This window comes from Neopsephotus bourkii, unplaced genomic scaffold, assembly GCF_033783945.1.
Source record: "Neopsephotus bourkii isolate Nb327-2 ecotype Australia unplaced genomic scaffold, CSIRO-AGI_Nbou_v1 NB_887, whole genome shotgun sequence".
In the NCBI taxonomy this organism is placed as follows: domain Eukaryota; kingdom Metazoa; phylum Chordata; class Aves; order Psittaciformes; family Psittacidae; genus Neopsephotus; species Neopsephotus bourkii.
In genome coordinates this window covers 2,176,670-2,194,281 of record NW_026901381.1, presented here as the reverse complement: position 1 = coordinate 2,194,281, position 17,612 = coordinate 2,176,670, and the positions used below count along the sequence as shown (strand labels likewise).

At 46.1% G+C, this 17,612-nt stretch overlaps 1 protein-coding gene across 1 annotated transcript in view; it reads left to right on the top strand.

Annotated features, from left to right (window-relative positions):
- The first annotated feature begins 9,898 nt into the window (after positions 1–9,898).
- GRIP2 (glutamate receptor interacting protein 2) overlaps positions 9,899–17,612 on the top strand; it is a 243,328-nt gene continuing 235,614 nt past the window's right edge. Inside the window, exon 1 of the mRNA XM_061357171.1 lies at positions 9,899–10,065. Within this exon, the coding sequence (XP_061213155.1) occupies positions 10,011–10,065 (55 nt within the window). The 5' untranslated portion in view covers positions 9,899–10,010. The remainder of the gene's footprint in view (positions 10,066–17,612) is intronic.

The following is a 17,612-nucleotide window of genomic DNA, read 5'->3' as shown; positions in this document are numbered from 1 at the left end:
GTGGAAGGCTGTTGTGCGCATTTGTTTCTAATCCAGCCCACAGGCATTCATAAAATGCCAGTGAGGGAGGGGGAGCTGGAATAAGAACAATTCCAAGTTGGGAAACAAAATCAGCTTGACCTAAAGGAATGAGGTGGGGAAGGGGAGGAATCTCTCTGTGTGTATAGCACAGACAGAAGTGTAGCTCTGCTTATTTCCTACTGGGAGCCTGTGAAAACTCTATAAACTACCATGTCTAATCTTAGCAGATAGCCTGGAATTCCTGGGGAAAAACTGATTCAACATTTCTAATTAGTATGCTGCTCATTTAGCACGAGGCCTAATTGTGTTTGCTTCCACAAAGCTGCACAACACAAAAAGCTTGTTTGTTATTTTGGGGGAAGACGGGCGATTGCAGCGGATTGTTCCGAGGGGATTTTGGATGACTCCGTGGCGTGTCAGCGTCTTGGGAGATTGGTGGGAGATGCTGCACAAACATGGAATTAATCAGTTGTAAAGCTTCAGTGTGGATTTCTACGCAAACTAGACTTACAGGAGCCCCTGTAACATCAAATTACATTGATGTTTGGGAGATCTGCTGTTGTGAAACTGATTCTCTTATCACAGACATGAAGGTTTCATCCTCCCCTAAGGCTCTGATGTTCTATCTCACTTTCTACATCTTGGCTTTAAGATGAAATAAAACTGTGGACAAATAACAGCTGAATGTTTTGTGAGATAAGCCTTAGTGCTAGGGCGCTGTGTCCTCACACAACTTCATAGACACTTGACATAAGGCAACTTATCCGTCTTTCTCTAAGGAATGGAGAAATTCCTTCTGGTTTTCTTTTTCCAGGCTCTTCATCTCAGAATTTATCATATGAAAGTGTTTGTGCTGTGTCAATAAATGCCTTTTTAAAAACAGAGCAAGGGTTTTTTTGCTTTCCATGGTTTGCATATGTACATATACTAAAATGTTAGTTCATTGAATTTGTTTGTCTTGGTGTGTGTGAGGCCAAAACCAACTGGGGCACAAGCAAAATTGTTTGCAAACTACTGATTCTTGTAACATGAGAGATCCCAGAGTGTTTCTTTCCCCCGTAGCAGAGATTCCATCTCTTCCCAAGTCCCAGCATACCTTTTGTTAACCTACTTCCCTTTATTTTCCTATAGGGACCTGAAGAATACTCCAGGTTTTTGTATTTCAGCATTGCATTTTCAGAAGTGTTGAATTCAGCAAAACAAGAAACCGAAAGCCCTTTGGTACAAATCCTAGATGGACATTATAGATGATTGCTTTTAGCAGGAAGACCAGAAGTTAAAATCCTCTGGGTATGTTATTAGCAGGTGTGCACGTTAGGAGAAAACGGTATTTCTTTGATAAGGAGAGTTTTGCACGATCTTAGGCAGAAAACAGAAACCAGAAGTGGTGCATAATAATAGTGTTTAACCTCTTTCTTGCATGCATGGTTTTGCCTCTTGGGTCACAAGCTGCAATGCCAGATTGCTTTTGTGCTAGCTTATTTTTGCTTGCAGCCTACAAAAGAAGCACAGGAGACAAATCTGGTGGTGGCTTAATGCTAAATTGAGAAGAGATCTAAAGTAGCCTTGTTCTGTGGGAACCTGTATTTTAGGTCCAGTTTTATAAAGCACTTGAAATCGTGTCTTGTGTCAACAATATTGTTCTCTCTTCTCTCTTTGTGGTGTGAGAAATTGAGTGCTGTTATGTGCCACTTGTATAGAAATTGTAATTCCTCTCAAACACGGCTAGAAAGGAGGGATTCCCTAAGAGCATCCATCAACTTAGATCAGAAATAGGCTTAATGTCATCTTAAAACAGAACCTGTGGGAGGGAGATAGTTATTGCAACTGGAATTAGCTTAGAAAACTGTTATTGAGAGCCATGATTTTTTAGTAGGCTTTTTAGCAAGCCTTGATGAAAATGGGCATAACAACCCTTCCTCCTCTGGGGAGCATGTTCTGATAGGCATAAGAAAAAACGAGTACCAGTTCTAAAGATGAGGTTTGTCACTATTTTCCTGTACTAAGGGTTATAAATACATATATTTGCTAAACTGGAGATGTAAGAAGCAAGCAAGTTCCATTGAAAACTGGTTTATCGGTTACACTGGGGCGGGGGGGGGTGGGGGTGGCTGTGGATATTTTCATCCTCTGAACAGGAACCCAAAGCTATTGTATGACACTGTATTGTGAATATATTGTTGTCTGTGGTTGCTGTGTGGCTGGCATAAAAGGCAAGCATGCCCTTTAAGGACTTGCTCAGCTCCTTGAGATTTACCCATTCATCCGTCCACCCTTCTCTCACCATCTGTTTCTTTCGCTGTGGACATGTGAAGTTGCTCCATCCCTGCAGCAAAATGCAGCCTGGATGCTCACAAACAGGATTTTGTAGGAAGCAGAGTTTTCCTCTCTTTGCAAGCACGGATGGACTTGATCCCCATCAAGGTGTAGCCCTATAAAGAAGCCGGGTTTTGGGTTCCAGCTGCACATCTGCAAGCTGCTTCAGGACACTACAGACTTGGGTTTCTTTGTCTCTAAGTCTGGGATGCCAGGCTGGAGGAAAAGCCTTGGTTTTTGTCTGCGGAGAATGCAGGACAGAGGTAAGGCAACAAGGGAATATGTGGAAGGTGAGGCTGTAATCGGGGGGATGCTCATGAAAAGGGGTTGGGTTCAGTGTTTCTTTTACTATTCATTGGTATTGCTGAATACTCCAAAACTTATGACATTTTATTTAAAAAAAGAAACCCACAATTGTAGCTTTCCCATTAAAAAGCATATTTTTAACTTGAAATCTGCTCCTTTTCCAAAGTCCAGGTCCAGATCTCCATGAGGATGTTGTTAGTGAATGAATGCCTGCTTTGCTTGCAGCTTTGTCTTTAATCTGAGCCTGGCCTAGCAGATACAGCTTTTACAGTGGTAAAGTTGTGTCTATTTAAAAGCATCTACCAGAGCATAACAGCTGGGAACTGTGAAGCTCACGTACCTACTTCATGCTCTGTTTTACTTCTCCTAAAGAAAACGCTGGGCAATTGATTGTGTCAGGTAGACAGAGATGTGCTCATTGTGGCTGTGACTTTCCAAAGAGAACACTTTCTAGCTTCGAGTTTAAACCCTGTTATTTATGTTCAGTTAGTGTCAGGGTGATGATGTGAGCCATATTTATATCACCTTCACTGCTTGGGAAATGCTTCTGTTTATATCCCGCTGTTGGAGCTGAACTTTTTAAACCAGCAGGCTTGTGGCAGGAAATCCATGTTTTCTGACATGGTGACAGGAATCTGGGTCCCATAGCACATTGCTGGACTACTTAGGAGGAGGAAGAGGGATGATTTATATTTACTTGTTCTAGTGCAGTATCATAGCATTGCTGCTGGTGCTTTTTAAACGTGTATGGGATGGTGTCATTAAAGTGTGAACTGAGTGGGGCTTCAGCATAAAGCAGCGTGTTGTATTCCTTAGAACCACAGAAAACTAACCTGAGGTTTCTCACTCTCTCCTCAGGCTAGAAATGCCAAAGCACGTGTCTCTTTGAGAATAAGTATATATGTATAAACCCTTGTTCTGTTGGTTATCAATGATCCTTTAATTGTACTTTGAGACACAGGCATGGCGACATCCCTTCTGCACACTTCCTCTCCATGGAGGGTCTAGTTCTTGACGCTGAGCAGAAGGTGGGCTAGCATAATTGAGCAAATAATGGCTCTGCATGTGATTTACTGATACATTGGAATGATTAAATCTACATACTTGGGCAGGACATCTCTCTGGCATGTGATCATTTTTACCTTGAAGCACCAGGGAGATTTAAATCAGCATAATTGGGTATTGAGTTTCTCTACCATCTGGGCATTGGTTACCTAGCAGTCATTTACCATATGCCAGCATAGATGGCTAAGTAGCAGCTATGATTAATATATCAGGAGAACAAAACTATGAACAAAACTATCCTGTATATATTCCTTCTCTGATAGTGAAAAGCTGCTGTTTGGTGTTTCAGAACCAAGAGACATTTTTTCCTCTCACTGTAACTCAAAGCCTCCATCCATTTCAGTTTGGATTCCTGTTTATTTTCAAGTTCGATTTATCTGCAATAAAGTGTTCTTTTACTATCCATCATCCTATCAATGCAGTGAAGGAGGTAAGTTGTCTTTCTGGACAAAGTAATAGGGCACTGTGCATGTTTGAGGAGATGCTCGGAAGGCTGTAGAGCACAATCTGCCCCAGGAAAAGACAGAGCAGAGTCTATGGAAGAAAGGCATAGCTGTTGATGCAGAGCTTCCCTCTGCAGCAATGTCACAGAGGCGTCACTCTGCGAGTAACAAGACCGCAACGCGGTAGATGGCACTACGAGACTGTTGATGCAGCCCCGTAGCTCAGATCTCAGCGGTACTGGGAGCATTTAGCAGAGGTTTCCTTACATAAATGAGCATCGCTCCCCGCAGTTTTCTGTCCTCTCTCCAGCATTTGAGGAGTAAATGGCTTTAACCTGCCAGAGGGGAGATTTAGATTACACATTAGGCAGAAGCTCTTCCCTGTGAGGGTGCTGAGGCGCTGGCACAGGGTGCCCAAAGAAGCTGTGGCTGCCCCATCCCTGGCAGTGTTCAAGGCCAGGTTGGACACAGGGGCTTGGAGCAAGCTGCTCCAGTGGAAGGGGTCCCTGCCCGTAGCAGGGTTTGGAGCTGGATGAGCTTTAAGGTCCCTTCAACACAAACCAGTCTGGGATTCTATGGTTCTGGGATAAATTGGTTTCTTCTCCCCATTCCTCCAGTCTCGTACATGTAAAGGTAGGTGAGAAATAAGACAAGTGCGGAACCCAGAACTGCAGGAAGAGCTGACGCTGGGTTTTAGGCTGCCAGTTCAAATTCTGTGTGCGTTAGTGGGATGTGAGTTTTGGCTTCTGCTCTGGCCAGCTCTCTGAAATACAAGTTGGACAAGTGCTTATATGTTAAGTTACATGAACGTAGCAGCTGCCACCCTTTCACACTCACAGCTGACAATGGTTTTGCTAGGGATAAGACTAAATATTAAATAAGGAATTCTTCAAAAGGGCTTTGCAGGATCACCAAAACACACCCAAAGGAAATCATGATTTCCTTTGCTTGAGTAATCCCTGTCCTGTTGTTGAACAGGGCTCCAGCCCCCTGGACAGGCCTCCTGATACCAAAGTTATTGAAAAGAGAAGCCCAGAATGCACCGAAGTGTTGCTATATGGATCGCAAAAGAAAGCTTACAGTGAGTATAGATGTTATTTTAGAAAGACTTGAGAAAAGAAATATTGAGTCTCTGCACACAGAGAGCTTGGAAGTGTGTGTGGCACCACTGCCATTAGTCAAATATAGACAAGTGAAATGAGAACTAGAATAATACTTCAAAATGAATAACTACATCAGGCAAAAGTCCAATGATTGCTTTATTAAAGCCTTGATGAGTGCCAAGCAACTCCTCAGCTATACCAACGAGCCGTACAAGATGTAAATTCCAGTGTTTTATGAAACACTGAGAGCCTGCACTATATGGAAGTGGAGGGTACTTTGCGTTGTTTAACTCTTGCTCCCAGCTCTTGTTTCTTGCCACCTAATTTGGGAGTGATCAGAGCACCAAAATGGCAATTCTTGGGTGGGTTTTTTTCCCATCTCTTTTGAATGTATGTGCAAAAATACAGAGCGTTTCCATTGAGACCAACAGTCAATACCAGTGATTTGCAGTAGACTGTTGTCATTAATGTGTTACTGACAGCTGGAGCTGGGTCACAATGCGAAGGACGAGGAAGCAAGACAGTCATAGCAATGACTTGTAACATATGTTGACAGAGCTGTAGTGTTGCTTTTCGCTGCTCATTTCTTGAACTGCTTTTGTTCACCAAGCAGAAAAAAAGGAAAACCCTGAATTTTCTCTGGTTGCAATATTGAAAGTAGTCTTGATGACATGCAAATGCTGATGTTCCTTTCTGAGAGACAGATGGGTGGTGTTTCTCTACTTCCTACCAAATGCAATAGTTCCAAGTGGTTTTTAGTGGAATAGATGAGTGCTTAAGGCCAGCTCTGGTTTAAGGGAAGCTCAGGACGGAGCCTGGGTTTGTGGCATGAATGAAGGGTGGCTCCAAGCTTGTCTTCATGTCCTGAGCCATCCCACTGGTGCACAGCTGAATCTCACCTCAGTAACTACTTCAGCACAGCTCCCAGTTTGCAGGATCTGGATGAATTAAGATCAGAAGACCCAAACAAATCTGAATCAAACCCTGTCACCCAGGATGGCTCATCTTGTCCTCCCTTCCCTTCCAATGTAGGTGTAAGTGGAGCTCTGGGCATGGCAGGTACTGCTGTCATGTTAATAGATGGCACAGAAGTACTTCTGCTACGTACTTCTCCCACGGCTGTTAAAGGACACTGAGCTATTCCCGAGAGGAATGACAAATCCCAGGTGAGCAACTTTTCTTACTTGCACAGCTGGTAACCAAGAAAGATGCAGTTTGGGAGTGTAGGGGCAGCTTAGAGATCTTTCCCTATATAGAAAAGCTTGTCAATCAGGAAATCAAACCAAATAGAGAACATGTCCTAGCTGGAAACTTTCTCAGGCTGAGATCCATCTGATGCCTGGAGTTCTCCATAGTGCAGAGCTATCCCGTACCTGATGAGTCTTTCACTTAAGTGATTTGTAAAACTTCCCCGAGGCACCTCTGCAATGAGGAGCAGAGATGAAACCTTAAGTAGCCAGAGGCAAATCTTGCTGCTGAGAGAGTGCCTGGAATGAAAACCTCTGTATAGCAGTGGGATGGTGTGGGGATCTTCACTGAGGATAAATGGTGATAAGCACTGTGCTTGCTTGAGAGGGTTATGTGACTCTATGAAGGTGAATGCTCAGGTGTGGTGCAAATGGATGATGTCCTGTATGTGTCTAAGGGAGTAATTAGCAGAAACGGAAAAGGAAAGGAGGGAGTCCTGAAGGCTGCCTTGAAAAGGAAAGAACATATTCCCAGCAACAGCAGTTTCAATCACAGGTTAGAAAAGCGCCTCTTGTATTGCTGTGACTGAGTATGTTCAGGCTTGTTTTTAAATTCCCCTGTCTTCCTAAATAACAGTCCAGATCACACAGCTTCTTCATAACCCATAGCTGTTAACACTGTCAGCTGGCAGTCCTGAGGAGGATTTTACACAGGCTGGGACCAAATGGCATCGTCCCTTATGTTGTACAGCTGTAAGCAAATACCAACAGTGTTAAGCAACTCTATCAGCTGCTTGTGCTGCAGGCTGCGTGCTGTTTGGATTTGGAGGGTACACACAGTAACACATAACGTACATGGTCACCTCAGTATTGAATTCCTGACCCATGCCTTAGCCTGGAAATCGATGCTGCAGTGGAGCTCTGGGCACTGCACAGCCCTAAACCATGCTGTTGGTGGGACACGGACCTCTAAGTCTTCCTTAAACACTGATGGTTTGGGGCAAGCAGTGAGGAAGGTGCAAAGTTCCCCTGGCTTTGTCTTGCTATACTGGAGTCCCCCCAACACCATCTCATGTGCTGCTGGGTCACTGGTACCACGGCATCTGTCTTACATTGGTTCTGCTTATGAATTCACTGCCAGTATCCTTAGCTGTGCTTTGTTTCCTCTGACAGGTTCCCATGTGAGTGCTGAAGTTAGGCTAACGTGCAGTGCTTGAGAAAACCTCACCCACTGCACCAGCGCTGGCTCTTCCTACAGTAATGTATGTGTCAGATTCAATTGTTAAAAGCCCTGAGCTACCTTTTCAGCTGGCAATGTGCTTGCTGTTTTCATGTGTAATTATTATATCTGTGGCACCAGTGTCCTTTAAAAGTAGTGCTGTTGTAGCCATGATGGTCTGAAGAGATTTAAGGGAAAGTCTTTCATGAGATCAGCCAGTGTAAATAGCAAAAGCAGATGAGCTTTCAGGTGCAAAAAGTGTTGATTTGACCTTACTTTGAAAAGGCTCTTGCCTGTGTCATGTTTTCCTCAGACTCTCATCGCTTTTCCTGAGAGCAGTGTTAGATCAATAACAACCCCTTTTCTGGGAATCCTTTTCTAATGTCTAGAACCTGAATATCATCGAGCAGCTGAGGATGCTAAGGTACAGAAAGGGCAGGTGATGTGCCTGCGTGAAGGGTTGAGTCACTCTAACTCAACAGCACTTGTCTCCGTGTGCTGGGTTTTAACTACCAGAGCAAGCATAATCTCCTTCCACCAGGTTATGTGCTGGCTTTAGGTTAGTCCTTCTCTAAAAATCTTCTGAGTTTTGCTGTCAGCTAGAATGTTTGGTGTGCATCACAAACTCCTTTATTGTAAAGAAGGGAGATCTTTAGGAATCCCAGCCTGGTTTGTGTTAGAAGGGACCTTAAAGCTCATCCAGTTCCATCCCTCTTCCAAAGGCAGGGACCCCTTCCACTGGAGCAGCTTGCTCCAAGCCCCTGTGTCCAGCCTGGCCTTGAGCACTGCCAGGGATGGAGCAGCCACAGCTTCTCTGGATTGTATTGAGTGATTCAGTTGTAACTGGGAGGGAGTCAGTCCCTACCTATGCTTCCACTCTGTTTTTGTCCTGTGAATCTTTCTGTGCTGCTAATGGGGGATAGGCAGGGCTGAGCTGTAGCCGTGCTCCTGCTGCTGATAGTCCTCAGAAATGATTGTTCCAGCTGGGTGGAATAAGCCTTCAGGTGCCATCACTCCAATCACTGCCCTTTAAACTGATGGGTGGCTCTCTGAGTAGAAGCATGGAAGGAAGTCAGCCTGTATGGAGCTGCTCTTTGCTGTGATGAGAGCCTCTCTTGCAGTTCTTGGGCATTACATGGCACTCTATCCTCTGCAGTGTTGCAAGCTCTTATGTTTAAATGAAGAGGGTTGTTCTCGTGGTTTATGATCATCCCAGCTTAACTCACCAGGAAAACAAACTCCTGATAGGAACTGTAAAGCATCTGCTCCAGCCCAGCTCCTGTGTGCCTGTAGACGGAGCCTGTGAAGGAGGTATGTATATAAAATGTTTGTGACTAATTTAACTGTATATCTTTAACTCAGTTGCCTCAGGATCCTCACCCCTTCCAACTGCTTTTAATTCAGGTAAGGACAGAAAAGCTGGTCTGAAAATTGATGCATCCATATGGCTGCATCTATTCCTTTGCTTTTCTATCTGTCCAGCCTGGGTGGCCTTCTGAAACTGGGATTAGCTCATGCTGCACCAAGGAGAGCTTGGTCCATAATATTTTAGATGATAACAGATGCTGCACATAATATTATCACTCATAAAGGGAAGCAGAGCTGCAGCCAGCTAATAAAAGGCCTAATGAAGAACAAAAAGCAAACTGCTAGTCATTGCAGAGATATGTTGCCCCCAGGAAATTAAAACCATGAATACCCCAGCATCTGCAATAAACATCTCCTTTGTGTCTGCGTGAAAGCACGGAAACCTCTGGAATACTAAGAAATGACAAAGATGCTTTTAAGTCTCGTCCGCTTCCATACTTCAGCTACTTGCAGGTGGTCGTCAGAGAGACGGAACAGCTCAACCCGGCTGGTGTGCAACTTTATTTAGCCCAACTTGAGGCCGATGGCGCGGCTCAGTGAGCACGCCTATGCTCAGCGCTGGGCTGAGGCGCCAGGCTGGATCTGGGAGGGGGATGTTAGGCTGGGAATAGAGTGGTTTCCGCACCTTTCCCGGCTGTGCGTTTGCCCATCAGCAGCTGGAGATGTGGGACCCGCGGGGGGGGTGAGCAGATACCCCCTTAGGGGAGAATATACAATATATAACGTACATTATACATATGTATATATACATATAGGTCTATGGTTCCCCCCCTCGGCCGGCGGGGCGGGCGCTGCCCCCGGGCCGTGCGCAGGCGGGGTTGGGCAGCGCCGCTCCCCCCTCCCGGCCCCGCCCGGCAATAAAGAGGCGGGAGCCCGGCCGCGCTCGGCACCGCCGCTCCCGCCGGGCCCCCCGGGCCCCTGGAGCCGTGCCGCTGTCCCGGGGGGGGCGGCAGCATCAGTACCAGTACCTGCCCCCGCCGCGATGCCGGGCTGGAGGAAGAGCCTCGCCTTGTGCCTGCAGCGGATGCAGGAGGACGGTGAGCAGGGCCGGGGGGAGGATGAGGAGGATGCTCCCGATGGTGATGCTGAGGGTTGGAGCAGCGCTGGGGGTGCTTGGGTTTATCCTCTTTACCCCCACCTTGCCCTTTCTTCTTTTTTTGGTGTGGGGGGAAAGGGGGTAATCCGCTAGCCTGGTGCTCCGCGGATGAAGGAGATGAATGAGGGGATGCTCTTCGTGCCGGTAAACTTTGCTGCAGCGAATCTGTCTTTCCACCCCCCGGTTGGCTTGGTCTTTGTTTTTCCTTTTTATTCATTCTTTTATTTTTCCCCTTTACCTATTTATTTCCTCCCCCTAAGTGGTGGGGACCAGCCCTGAGGGGTGGCTGCGGGGTCCTGCCAAGAGGGGCTTCCAGCATCTGGGCTGTAACTTTGGGAGGCTGCTGCTGTTTTGACCTGGTCATTTTTCCCCAGCTCCAATTCGGGACTAAAGGGTCTGTGAATTTCCCGGAGGATTTGCCGCCTCGCTGTAATCCGATCCCCATTGTGCCGCTTGTGCTTGTGAATGGGTTTGTTTACATGCTCAGGAGTGTGATGTTAAATAAACGCCGGACCCGCAGCTCGGGGAAGTCAGGAGAAGGCAGCCACGAGGTGGCACAGCCTAAGGGAGGCTTGAACCCTGCGCTCCGGCTCTGTTCTATAGGCGAAGGGGGGGATGCGAGTGGTGGGGAAAGTTTGTCTCCGAAACAAAGCGCGGTTCTCATGTGCTCTCCTAAGGCACAGGTGAAGATGATTTGGGCTGAGCAGAAATAATCAGGAATGTGAGTCTTGATTAACCTCAGCTGCTGTGGTGCAAGCGGTTAACACAGGTGTTTCTTATGCCTCCCTTCCCCTGGCTGCCTCTAGACTATGTGCTGCTCATAGACATCCCGCACGGTGTGCCGTTATTTGGTGTGAGTAATGCGAAAATCGGGGGTGTTTTTCTGGTCCTGCTGGTTAAGGAGCACGGAGAGAAATAGTGCTGTTGAGTGGCAGGACAGCCATTAAGCTGCTGAGTCTGATGCTGTTTCCTTGCTCCCACTGTGTATTTCTAATGCTGGACCCCTCGGGGACCATGACTTCCACTCCAGCCACCTGAGGCAGAGCTGTTGTACTGTACAAGAGTAAATCCCCTGTCCGACAGAGTAAGACCTGTCGGTCTTTCGTGGTGCAGTGCTCTGTAACACTGCAGCTGAAAGGGATGCACATGCACCGCTGGACCAGGGGTGGCTTTGGAGGCATTATAAAACACTTGGAGCAGCAAGGACTTGATGTGCAGCTGTGCTGGGGTGGCGTGCTTGCCAGGTTGCTTTATCTGTGACTTCATATGTACGTACTGCCTCTTGCCTCTTGGGTCTACGTAATGCCTTTCTTCCCTCCCTCTGACTTCAGTCCCAGCACTGCAGTGAGCCTGTGACTGGTGTGCATCTCGTCAAGTGCATTTACGCTGGTGACATAGCATTTATTGCCATGGATGGCTCAAGAGTAGTTGGTCTTTGGAAGTTATCATTAATCACAGGGTGGTTTATTTGGAGGAAGAAATCTTGCAGGCTTGAGCTGCTGTGCTGTGTAGAGGAGGAGGTATATGCCTGCTAAAGAATATGCTGAGTTTGTAGGTAACTTCTTTCCCCTTTCCCCAAGACGACTGGTTTGGTGGTTGTATTACAGCATAGAACTCTGCAGGGGTAACAGAGGAGGTGTTTGCTGAGGTTTTTGTAGCACTGCAGTGTTAACAGGTATGGTACAGGGCTTAACTGGATGTTAGATGCTTCACATTGTGTTGTGTATAACACTGTCAGGAAATCTCTGCAGGGTTCTGATCAGATCTTGATTTTGCAGACAAATCTCCAACCAGTCTATGGAGAAATACTGACTCCTGGGTCTCCTTGTTCAAAACAAGTTGTGTCTCTCTTGTTGGCATCTCCATGGCTATGCAGATGTGGTAGGCTTCGTTTCAGGTATCTGTGCAGCTTCTCCCTGAGCTGTGCTGTGGCCCATCAGCACTTTAACTTCCTCTGAGGACCACTCTGTTTCCAAAGGGAAAATGCTGGTGTTCAGCAGGAACACAGTTGTGATTGGAAGAGTGGTGTATTTTGGTTAGTGAATATTAATGTGATGAGCATCTCTTGTAATCTGCAGCCATTCAGTGCTGGATTGGGAGCTTTATTAATCACAGCTGGTATTCAAAAGGTCAGCAATGGTAAGTCACATAGGGAAATGTAAGAGACACATGAACTGTGCTCAAGTGTGACTGCTGAGGCTTTCGATAGCAAAAGAAGCAAAGACTCATTTCTGCTTTGGGAGCATGGATGTACGTGGGCAGGTGGGAAAGTCTCTGGGGATCTTGGCAGCTGAGTGGATGTAGAAACTGGATGCCCAGAAAGGATGAACTGTATCTGCAGACTGAGTAGGGGAAATACAGACGCAGATGACTTGTATAACATGGGTCACAGCAGTGGGCAGACACCCTTTGCCGAACCTGAGATGTTTTCCTGCTTCTCCTGGGGGGGAATACAGAGTTTGAGTGTAAATTTAGGTAGCTGATATAATTCCCACTCCTCCCCCACATGTTTTCCCTTCAGTCAAACCAGAAAATGACTCTCGCCTTAAAACTCCAATATGATGCTTTATTAAAAAAAGCCCCAAACAACCCCAAACCTGAAGAAAGACTGATGGGATTATAAAATATGAATTGAGTTACTCACCCCTTGCATGAAGCATGGGGTGGATGCAAAGGGGGAAACTCAGACCTGCTCCAAAAAGTGACAGTATTGCAGCGTTGCATTGCTGCTGTTTGCTTCCTTCCCCTGTATATGGCTCCGTGCTGGTTACCTTGGAAACAGCTGTAGGAGCATTATAGGGGCATTTTGCTGCTGTGCAGCTGTGGGCAGAGGTGTCCTGTGGTGTGTGGGGATGAGAAAATCCTTCCTGGTGCAGGATGAGGGCAGCAAAGTGAAACCCATTGCAAGATCTCCCTTGTCTTGCTCCTGGTGCCATTTGCCAGGGGTGGGACACTGGGGGGGCTTTACAGGGGGTGGTTTTTCATGGGTTTAGCAGAGCTGTTGGAATTCTTTAGGATGGGGAAGTAAAAATATGGCTGCAGTTTGTCCTAAGGGGTTTTGTGACAGCTGGGCTATAATATGTGACAGCATCAGCTCTTTATTCTGGCCTCACAAGAGCGAACCAGGGCGTTCTGCTCCATCGCTGGGAAACTGTGATTATGGGTGGAAATGGGATTCTTCTTTACTTAATCACACACATCGAGGAGAAACATCCCAATAAGATGGGAATGCGCTGGGTTTGAGTGATTAGCAGAAATATGGAACATCCTTCGATGTTCCATGTTTGTGATGTGTGGAATAACTAAAATACAGTAACTGTTAAAAAGGATGCAGATTATCTTTTGTTCATTTCCCATAGACATTTTGATCTTGCAGCCCATGTGGTGTGTGTAACTTGAGCAGTTGAACCATTCTGCTGCTTAAAATGAAGTGTTTGCGTTTGCTATGGCCACATCAGAAATCATTCAGTTCCTCGGAAAGGACTGAACGGAGGTTTTTGTATTTGAGTCATCCCAGGACCATCTTTCAGTGTCAGGTTGAGTCTATTCGGTTTTAATATGTTGTCCTAGAGTCCTTTTGTCCAAACCTACACTGACATGATCTATTGTACTGGCCCTTAATTTTCAGTAAGGAAATTCGACTGGATAGCTGTCAGCTAAGTAGTGTGCAATTGAACTGCTCTGTGTTGAAGGGCTGTTATGTCTGCTGAATGCAGTGTATTAATATATGCCTGCTTGTGCGACTCTTACTTTATGCTGCATCCAAGCTTTGTTGGGGTGAAGACTTGCACCCCTGGCTCTGAGGAATTTATGGGCTGCTGTTTGTTGGTAATATTCATTATCCAGGCCACTGCTTTTAAACCAAATGTAAAGATAGAGGTTCTGACCCTCCACTGAAGTGTGCTGGGGAATTAGGATTGCTTGAAGGCTGTGGTGGTAATGCTTAAGGGATAATGTTCGCTCATCAAACTGATGGGACAGCCAGAGCAAATCCTGCTAGACTTTGATGGGGTCTTTTTCGTTCATTAATATGCTGATGTGGATTTGGTACCCATTGAGTGAGGGAGTAATAGCAGCACTGAGCACTCTGCTTGCCTGCTCCTCTCCTTGCTGCCTGTCACACTGTCATGCTGTGCTGGGTTTGGGCTGCTGCTTTTGATGCTGAACTCTGGCAATCCTGAGCCTTAGCTCTGATTGAGAAGTCCTGCACAACTTGGGGATGATGGAGCCGCAATGAAATGATTCTAAAGCCTCACTGGAATTTGATTAAAGACAGAGTTTGAGCCTTGGTTTGGTTTTTGAAGTGGTCTGCCGGATGGTACAACCTGAATGTGATCCTGTGCTCACAGAATTTGGCTGTATGCACAGCATGGAGTTCTGCTTTCTCTCGTTTAAGGGCTTTTTGCAAAGGAGTTTTTATTAGCAGCATTGAGTGATGCTGCTCAGTGTGGAGCAGATGCATCAGCTGTGGTGCTTTGGCATGTTTTCCCTTTGGAGGTGCCAAGGCTGGGAGGTGTGGTGGGAACCTTTCAGGAAGCAAAAGACCTTGATGATGGAAGCCATGAACTGTGGTAGCCAGGAGAATTCCAGAGTAAGAGTTGCCAGATCTGGCTGGATTCAGGCCATGCTCGTTGTTCTCCAGACCTGGTGGTGTTGCTATGGGCTCATGCCAAGCATAGTGGAAAAGCACATGGGTAATTCCCAGGCAATGGATGTGTTCTTTGAAAGAGTTCCAGTGTTGAGCTGCGATGGCAGCTGCTGACCCAAAGGCCTGTTGGTTCTCTGGCTTGCACTGAGATATGAAGGTTGCTCAGGGTAAGCTGAGGTGTGTGTCAAGTTAAGAGGTGGATGAATTGCTGTTTGTCTCTTCTAAGCAGACACAAGTGCAGGGGAGCTGCTCAGTTGTACCCACAGCCGGACCCTTCATGGGGGGATAGCCAAAGTGGGGCTCTCCACCAGGGCATGTACTCTGGATGAGGTTGTGGTTAAAATTGCCATTTCCAGTTCTCCAGTTTCTCCCCCCCTCTTTTTGTCTTTGGAAGATGAATGAATTCAGATAACTCAATCAAATATGCTTTACAATTGGGGTGATTTTCCTGTTAGTGACTTCCCCTCATTAATGTCAGATGAACTTGGCATCTAGTAAGTACTGGCTTTCAGTTTGGAGCCAGAACTGATTTCTGGCTCCAGCAAAACTTGCTGATTCCACTGATAGCACTGGGAGAGCTGCTTTCCGCTGGGAAATCACTTCAATCGAGCATATTTTCCTATGGCAGCTTCAAATATTTTGCATTAAAGCCCATCTGCATGTGCTGTTTGAGGTCAAGGAAATGCTCTGCATTACAAGGTGGTTAGATCTGTATCTCACCTGTGGTTCTAAGCAGAGGTGTTGGTGACCCTGCCAGCTAAACTGCTGTCTTGATGAGTAGAAACCTCTTGCTGAGGCTGCAGAATAAATTCAATTCTACATTCCCTGAGTTTTCTATGAAGTAACACACTTTTTTGCTGAACAACTTTATTTCTCGCTGTGAACAAGGCATTACCGAGCTTCCGTTATAGCAGTTACATTAACCTTGGCTGCTGCTTTGTTGCTGCAGTCAGAGGCTATTCTGAGCATTTATTTGGCTTATAGATGTTGTCACCTTTCCTTGCACATGTGATGCTGTTCGTCAGCTTGGTGACACTTCATTCATCTGTGCAGAGAAATAAAGGTCCTGGCTCACATTCCAGTATTGCCTCGTGCAACCCAAGAGGCGAACTGCTACTAGAGTCAAGCGTTACATCAAGCTTGAGAGATCTCACTTGAGTCCTGGGGGATGGAGCTGAGATTGGCCTCTATTTTTCATCTCATTCCATTTAAAAGTAATACTAACAACAGTGAAACCTTTCCATCTCTGTTCTTGGGGCAAAGTTCAGGTTAACCTACATTGTCCGGCACAGAGGGCCCCTGTCTTGTCTTTGGTCCCAGTTCAATGATAGCAGTTGCTCAGGAGCAGCGTGTAGACTTGATGTTGTGGGGGCAGAGGGCTTGTCTTCATTTGCATCCCTTTCCAGCAGAAGTCTTGAAGATTTAGCAACACATGAGATGGAAAGAAATGAGGAAGAAAGAAGGGCTAAGGCAAATGGTCAGGGGGTGTGACAGGTTTGCAGAAATCATGATGCCAACTTGCTCTTTTCTTACTTGGTACCCGTGTGCTTTCCTGGGTTCAGTCTCTTCTGTGTGTGCTCCAGGAAATGATGATGATTCCAGGAGTGGGGGCTCCTTCATTAAAACCATCTAGCCCAGATCCATTGCTTTTGACTACTGGAAGTTGGGAAATTCCCTGGGGCTGTCAATGGGATGAATTTAGCAAACAGCTGGGAGATGAGTTAGTAAATATTCATAGCAGCTTGTCTTAGGGCTATGTATTAATCCTGAACAGAGCCCACAGTTTGGAATGACTGCTTTGTTTCTAGATTAAATGTTCTTTTGCTGACTTTAATCTTGGATTGGGGAGCAGTCAATCTCCTTGTTTTATGTGCTGTCATGTCCATAAAACAAACGAACCTCTGTGATGGGAAGCCAGGTAGATCTGTGGGATGCATCCCTTCGGGTCCCAGGAGAAGAGCAGCTCTGGTGCCTGCTTAGTGAAGGACTGCTGCCCACAGCTGGTATGTGGTTGACCTGCACACGTTCTGTGTAGGATCTGGACATAATGAACTGCTCCTTGCCTCTTCTGTACCTCAATACCTAGAGGTGATGTGGTCATGGTCACTGTCACTGCAACTGTCAAAGCTCTCATTTGCCTCCTTATTCCTGTCAATGGCTGAGGCTCCTTAAATTGCATGATGTTGTTTTATTTCCTTAAATAAGGAAGTTTTTCTAGGCTAATAAGAGGGAATGGGGAGTGGAGGAACAAAGCTTAAAGCTAATGCTCAGTCCCAGGAAAAGTGCAGCATTGCAGGAGATGAAAGACAGGAGTTGCTTTAACTCTGCACTGCAGAGATCAATACGATTGCTGGAGAGCGAATGAGGATTAAAGAAACAACTTGGTGTTCTTGCCTTTTTATAAATAACATTTGCAAACAGCTTTTGGAGATCTGGCTTAAATTGGTCTTTAACACAGAAGCCCTGAGTTGTGGAGGTTCCTTCTCAGTGGGATGGGAGGTAGCTGCAGGTAGGTAGGGTGCTTGCATGGGGCTGGAGGCTGAAGCAGTACCTCTAGGTGGTTTCAAACAAAAGCCAAGTTCAGGAATGCTGCATATCCCATGGCACGTGTTCAGATGAGATACTGATGCTCCATCAGTGAGCGTGCTCCCATTTACTGGTCTTATTTTGCTATTCCAGCAAGGTTCATTGGCTTTGTCCTTTACATCCCATCCGAGCATCTTATGTAGTAGTACCTCATAGCATCAAATAGCTGCTGTGTTCACCAATAGGTCAGGTTGTAGTCCAGGGGTAATGACAGCATTTCCAGTGTGGTTGACACTTAATTAGCGAGTACTGGG